The 6,000-nt window shown below is 38.0% G+C and overlaps 1 protein-coding gene across 3 annotated transcripts in view; it reads right to left on the reverse strand.

The window, feature by feature from the left end:
* The window catches only part of LOC146465451 (uncharacterized), a 29,075-nt gene extending 24,023 nt beyond the window's left edge, over positions 1 to 5,052 (reverse strand). The window contains exons 1-3 of one of the 3 annotated variants that reach the window (XR_014868276.1): positions 4,336 to 5,052; positions 2,607 to 2,942; positions 533 to 1,960 (exon numbers count right to left, since the gene is read on the reverse strand). Coding sequence is in view for 1 of the 3 variants with exons in the window: in XM_085128619.1 (XP_084984745.1) it covers positions 1,475 to 1,960; positions 2,607 to 2,942; positions 4,336 to 4,695 (1,182 nt within the window). In the remaining 2 variants the exon portion in view is untranslated. Of the gene's footprint in view, positions 1 to 449; positions 1,961 to 2,606; positions 2,943 to 4,335 lie in introns of those variants that run through there. The other 2 variants (XR_014868275.1, XM_085128619.1) reach the window with 2 other exon arrangements.
* Positions 5,053 to 6,000: the final 948 nt, after the last annotated feature.

The raw sequence follows: 6,000 nt of genomic DNA on the forward strand, positions 1-6,000 counted from the left end.
GATGGCTCCGGATTACAAGTCACTAGGCAACGCCGCCTCCAATAATGTAACCGTTAAAGTACGTTATACCCTTTTTTATCTGACATTACCGACTCAAGAAAACTAATCATGGTTCTCTATTGATTCTCTCGAATAACTAAGGTGATGGTCTTCTGAAGATTTAGCCGTAACAATGGAAGACTTTGACATCAAAATATGATTGTTAATTTCAACATATTGTCATATACAGCCTATATAAGTATGGTCATGTGTCCATATGGCCACATCATTCAAGGAAGCATTTGGGCAAAAAATACAACCACTTTTTACTGCCTCCTGCAGACTGTCTGTAAAATATTTTATGGCTTTACGGCTATTAAGCACTTCATTACTCTACTTGGAACTTTCTAAATATTCCTTAAATTACTTTGTGTGGAATAGGCACTAATAAAATTAGAAGGTACCATGCCAATATTTTTGAGCAAGTCATGTATGCGGCTCGTTTAATTTCTTACTTGGAATGCCTCTGAAACAATTTAGTTACAATGTAAACTGTCTAACAAATTGTCTAAACGTACTGTTTGAGTTCAGGTCTTTTCCACACCACATCAAATCAGAGATGTTGTAAAGAAGCTCGTTTAATAACTGCCTAATATGTTATACTGTTAGTTTTTCGGTTTTCTTCTCTCTGGCCCTTTGTTAGTTTTTAATCTAGGTGTATACTGGCATTTTGTTTTTGTTGTTGTTGTTGTTGTTGTTGTTGTTGTTGTGTTTCATTGTTGCTGCGATGATTTGTTCAGTGTAATGGTAATGATGTCATGAAATCATTTGCCGCCAACCCAAAATTGTGTGGTTGCTTGTGGGTTCGAGGCAAAGCGGAATTTCTCATTCATATCGTGATAACTCCCAAAGTTGTCGCGTAATCGAGCAAATAAAGTGTACAAATAAAGTGTACAAGCCGTATGTCCAACTAGAATAAATTATAATAAGAGCTTTTGTTTGAAAACGTTATGCTGGCTTGTAATGCCAGCGAACGACTGTAAGCGAAATTTACATAAGATAAACAGCTAAATATGAGGCAGCAAAACTGCGGAAAACGAGTAATATGTCGAACGGTAAATCACTACATTTGTTAATGCGACCGAGAATGTTCACTTGTCTCCAGATACAAGTTGTTTAACGGATTTCGCATGAAACCCGGTGCTTTTAAAAATATAATTTCTAAAACTTAAGTGAAACGCGAAATCTCTCGTAACACAATATAAAGGTATTGTTTGAATTCAGTTCTTTTCCACATCACATCAAATCAGATGTTGTGAACAAGCTCGTGCAATAACTACCTAATATAATGTTATAGTTAGTTTTTCGGTTTTGTTCTTTTGCTTTGTTAGTTTATTCTATACAGGGATATTGTTTTTGTTGTTATTTTTAATGTTATTGTTGTTGCTTTTGTGTTCCTGCGATGCTTTGTTGTAATGGAGATGAAGTCATGAAATCATTTGCCGCCAACCCAAAATTGTGTGGTTGCTTCTCGGCTCGAGGTACAGCGGAATTTCTCATTAACACTATGATAACGCCCAAAGTTGTCCTCGCTCCATACTGAATCACCGGTCAACTTTCCGTGAAGATCACAGCAATCCCGGCAGTCAATGCTGATGTGGAAATTATATGTACCTTTCATGTAATAGGTTTGAGCCGTGCAATTCGTGCACTCGTTCCCCCGGATGTTGACAAACTCGTACTTGCGGCAGCCACCATCAACTTTTAGTAATGATCTAGTGATGTCGAAATCTTCAAATGAAGCTCGCAGGTAGTCTCTGTAGACTGTTCCATTTGTGTTGTATTGGCAGGTGGCTCGCCAGTGGGTGGATTGGTTTCTAAGCCATGCAAGGTCGTGTGGTCGTATCAGGTACGCCTGCCAGTTTGGGCTATCACTGCTGACCGCATTTGAATCGGAGTAGTCGTAAAAGACGGAGTTTGCCTGACAAAGAATGACCACAAGGTTACACAAAATGGAAAAATGCAAAAAAAAAATTATCTAAGATAAATTAACAGTTAATATAAAGCTACTCTATTAATCAATTGTTCTTTCTTCGAAAAAAGTTGCATATTATCCAAGCAAAAGAATAAAATTGTAAGTAGAATATGGTATATTATGAATAGTCCCCTATTTTTCTTAGGATACAATGTAGCAAGGCGAGCGAACCACACTTTCTTCCGCGCGCGCGTCGCGTGTTCTCGCGCGCAGGGCAATTTTCGCACTCGCTCACGTGGTTTACCCGCGTTACTATCCCTAAGAAAAAAAACTGGGATTGCTCGTAGTCTAAAAATATGAGAGAAATATCTAGCTGGTGTCTTCTTGTTTTTCTGATTTGTCTTTCTAAAGCTAAATCCCCGTCCTGAAGGTTTTCTTCTCGCAACTTATTATTATTATTATTATTATTATTATTATTATTATTATTATTATTATTATTATTATTATTATTATAACTTTAAAATTTGCGTAAATAACCGCAAGGGTCGTTATCTCTTTATCTCTTCTATCCCCAGTTCAAATACGTTAAAACCTAATATAAAGTGAAAAAGTGCATCTGAATTTTGTGTTAATGGTTAACGGAAACTATTACCCCAAAAAGACCGACGTTGGACCGGCTGAAGGACTCGATCAAGTTCCAAGCATAACCAGGCTCAGCGTGAAAGTCACAGAACACTTGCAAGGTTCGATTGCTGTCATCAGTGATGTTGTATAAGCCAGAGGTGACCTCGCCTGCTGCTTTGTAGGCCTGGCAGCTGGTCAGGGCCCTCCGATCGCAGTGCCTGCCAATAAATGGAACGGGACAATGACAGCTGTATCGAACACTCGTGGGCTCACATGCTTCTTCACAGGTTCCTCCATTGACACAAGGGTTGCTCTTGCAGCAGCCATTAACACATGCAGCGTCATCATCGCATGACGTCATACCCTGTTGTTATGGAAATAGAACAAACATTTGTGACTAACTACAGGTTCTCAAAGATGTCCTGTTACACCCAACAATTTCATGCAAGTGGTTTCACAACAGCTGTCATTGAGCGCACAAGTTTTCGAAGTCTGCTGGTCCTCTTATTTTTCTCTCGGAATAGTAAAGCAGCAAACCATGTGGGAGGTTGTTTTCTTGTCACACTCGTGTGTTGGCTCGCTCAGTTTACTCTGTGCAAAATAAGAGAAAACTTCTAGCCTCAAGTTTTTTTGCCACATTAAACCTCCTTTACCGTGGCTGACTAAGTACACGAAAACTTAACATAATTTCTGGAACAATTTCTCTCAAGTTTAGCCACAATATATCTGTGACTTGTTCCTCTCACTGCTACATTGTGTTGAGGTACGTCCTTCATTCTTTTGCTTATTGAGCGGAAGATATCGTCAATAGCGCCAGAACATTCTTTCGGTATTCAAATGAAAGCTAAATATCGAGCAGTGCTTTTCTACTAGAAGGATGTTACTGTTTATATCAAATTCTGGTCACAAATTTGTACGAACCCCTACAATTGAACTGAGCTTCTCATACGACGCCGCCTTAAAGAAAAAAATCCTACTATGTTGTCTCCTGTGTTCAGAGATGGTTTCGTTCCTTTTTAAGGACAAATTTATGAAAGCTAACACAATATGATCTGTTCTGATTCTTGACCGGAAAATTTAAGTTACAGAAAGTTTTAGGAATTAAACAGAATACTCTTTTCCGAATTTACGAGCTGTTTTTGGCTTCTTGAGGAAATGCTAGGTGACCTAACTTCGCATTTTTATCGAGATATTTGCCCCTCCGCAAATGATGGAAATTAGTTTTCCACAGTTGCGAAATTTTCAGCTGACATTTTGCCGATAAAAACTTAAGATTTTCTTTAAAACTTATTCCTAATTTCTGAGGCGATCAAAGCCTTTGGAACAGATATGAACCGTTACGTGCTCCAATTTCAGCTCAAAACCGACTTAATTATTTTGGGATAATAGAAATGAAGGTTAGACTTTTTTCCCGTAAAATATCCATCATAGACCGCTCTTAATAAGTCGTACACTTAGTCGAGTTAACAAAACATATCCACAACTGGCATTCGAGTCTCCAAATAGAGCCGGACTCGCTATACCCAGTAACATTTTGCTCGTCTACTCAAAGAGAACTTGGCTTCCTCACAAGCTACAAGGATTGCAGTCCGGCGTCGACATGTGGTCGTGTCTGGCAAGCGGCCCTAGCGTTGGTTTCAGGGCTTGGGTATCTTTTGTACGCTATTACACTGCACTCTTAACAGTATATATGTAGAGAATATGTAATATAAAAATTCACTATTGACAAAGAGCACGGAAGAACTGTATTAACTAACCTGTTTACTGGATTCTCGTCGAAGGTTATAATATCGTGAGCCTGGCGAATGCTTGAGGGAGCTCTTTTTGGTGTAATGGCTTTCCTCGTTTAATTCGCAAACTTTCTCTTTGGCATTTTCCTTATAGTTAAATGACAAACAGCGACAATGGTCGACACACAAGCTATGGCAAAGAATTGGGTTCAGTGTGGCAGACGTTTGAAAAACATGACCAACCAACTCGGAGTTCTCCACGGCATCTCCGTAGACATCGAGTAAATAGTTTTGGCACTTTCCTTTGCTGCAGCTTGTTTGAGCTTCAATAATTTGCACCAGAAGTAGAAGAAGGAGGAGAAAAAATGTGTCAGACCTCGCGGCCATCGTATTTCTAGCTAGATTACACTAGCTTCACATCAAGTTAAGTTTTCTAGAGTTGTATGTGCTAATAATGCACGCGAAGTAATCCCGCCGAAGTGGTCTACATGATGTTTTATATTCAGCTGCTTCTTCTCTTAAAACGATTGTCTTCCGTTGCAGTTCATTCATATTCAAATGTTTCTTGACAAAATATGTCGACTTTGTTGACTAAACGAACCACCTTTGAAATCATGAGTTTTTGTCACATGATGGTAATGTTAATTGTAAAATTTGCCTCTCATTTTTGACGGAAAACTGTTTACTATCTCGGTTGAGCGTGTTTCGTAGCTCTTAGAACCCTAGCCCTGACAAGTATCTATTTTCTTCTTGCAGTTATCAGTATCAGTTAACATACAAGTTATATCATGAGAACAATAAAACGGCTCGATCTTTAAACAAATTTGTCTAGCTAGTACTATGAGGTTAACTGGTAATGAGAATTGTATTGTATTGTATTGTATTGTATTGTATTGTATTGTATTGTATTGTATTGGGGTAAAGAGTGGACGTTGCAAAAGCAATAAGTTTTAGGCCAAGTCTTTGTATATAATTTTAACTGAAATGACTGATGTATGAAAATTCGCTGTATTTACTTTCCTCGCGACAGACCCAGAAAATTTCCCAAATATTGTCTCCAATTCAATGTGTTAGTGCTGCTTGCTACACGGTCAATTTTTAGTTCATCTATAAATTATCACTTCCAATGATTGTTAAAACGTAATTATGCATTTCTATTTTGGTATGTAATATTATTTTTCATCTGGTGTGTCTTACCAAATTAAATAAATAAAGTAAAAAAACTGCAATAAAAAATGAAAACGAAAACTACAACATTTTACTACGGTTTCGCAGAACAAAATGTACCAAAAACAGCTAAACAATTGAAGAAAAGATTATACTGTATACTAATTGACATTTCCTGCAAACGTTTGTCCTAAAACGCGCGCGTGCATTATGTCGGCGTACGCTGTTTCAAGTATGAGTGAGTCGAATTCGACATAGAGTCGGGGTGTCGAATGGTCCCTTAAAACTTTCTAGTCCTCACACAATTTTCGCAATTGCTCGCATGCTCGGATTCTCGTTAAAGTTTGCTCGATTGCTCGAAATTTCGTAAATCATGCTTTGTGGGTTTTAGGGTACAGGAATAAGTGTATCTCTGCGTGGTACTGAACTCCTATATGAATCTGGTTGTCAAGTTCCGTTGAAAGCACACGACAATAACATAAGTTAACATATGTTGTTTTTAAGACAATTATATATGCTATAATT

This window comes from Pavona decussata, unplaced genomic scaffold (genome assembly GCF_977016875.1).
Source record: "Pavona decussata unplaced genomic scaffold, jaPavDecu1.1 SCAFFOLD_156, whole genome shotgun sequence".
Taxonomy (NCBI): domain Eukaryota; kingdom Metazoa; phylum Cnidaria; class Anthozoa; order Scleractinia; family Agariciidae; genus Pavona; species Pavona decussata.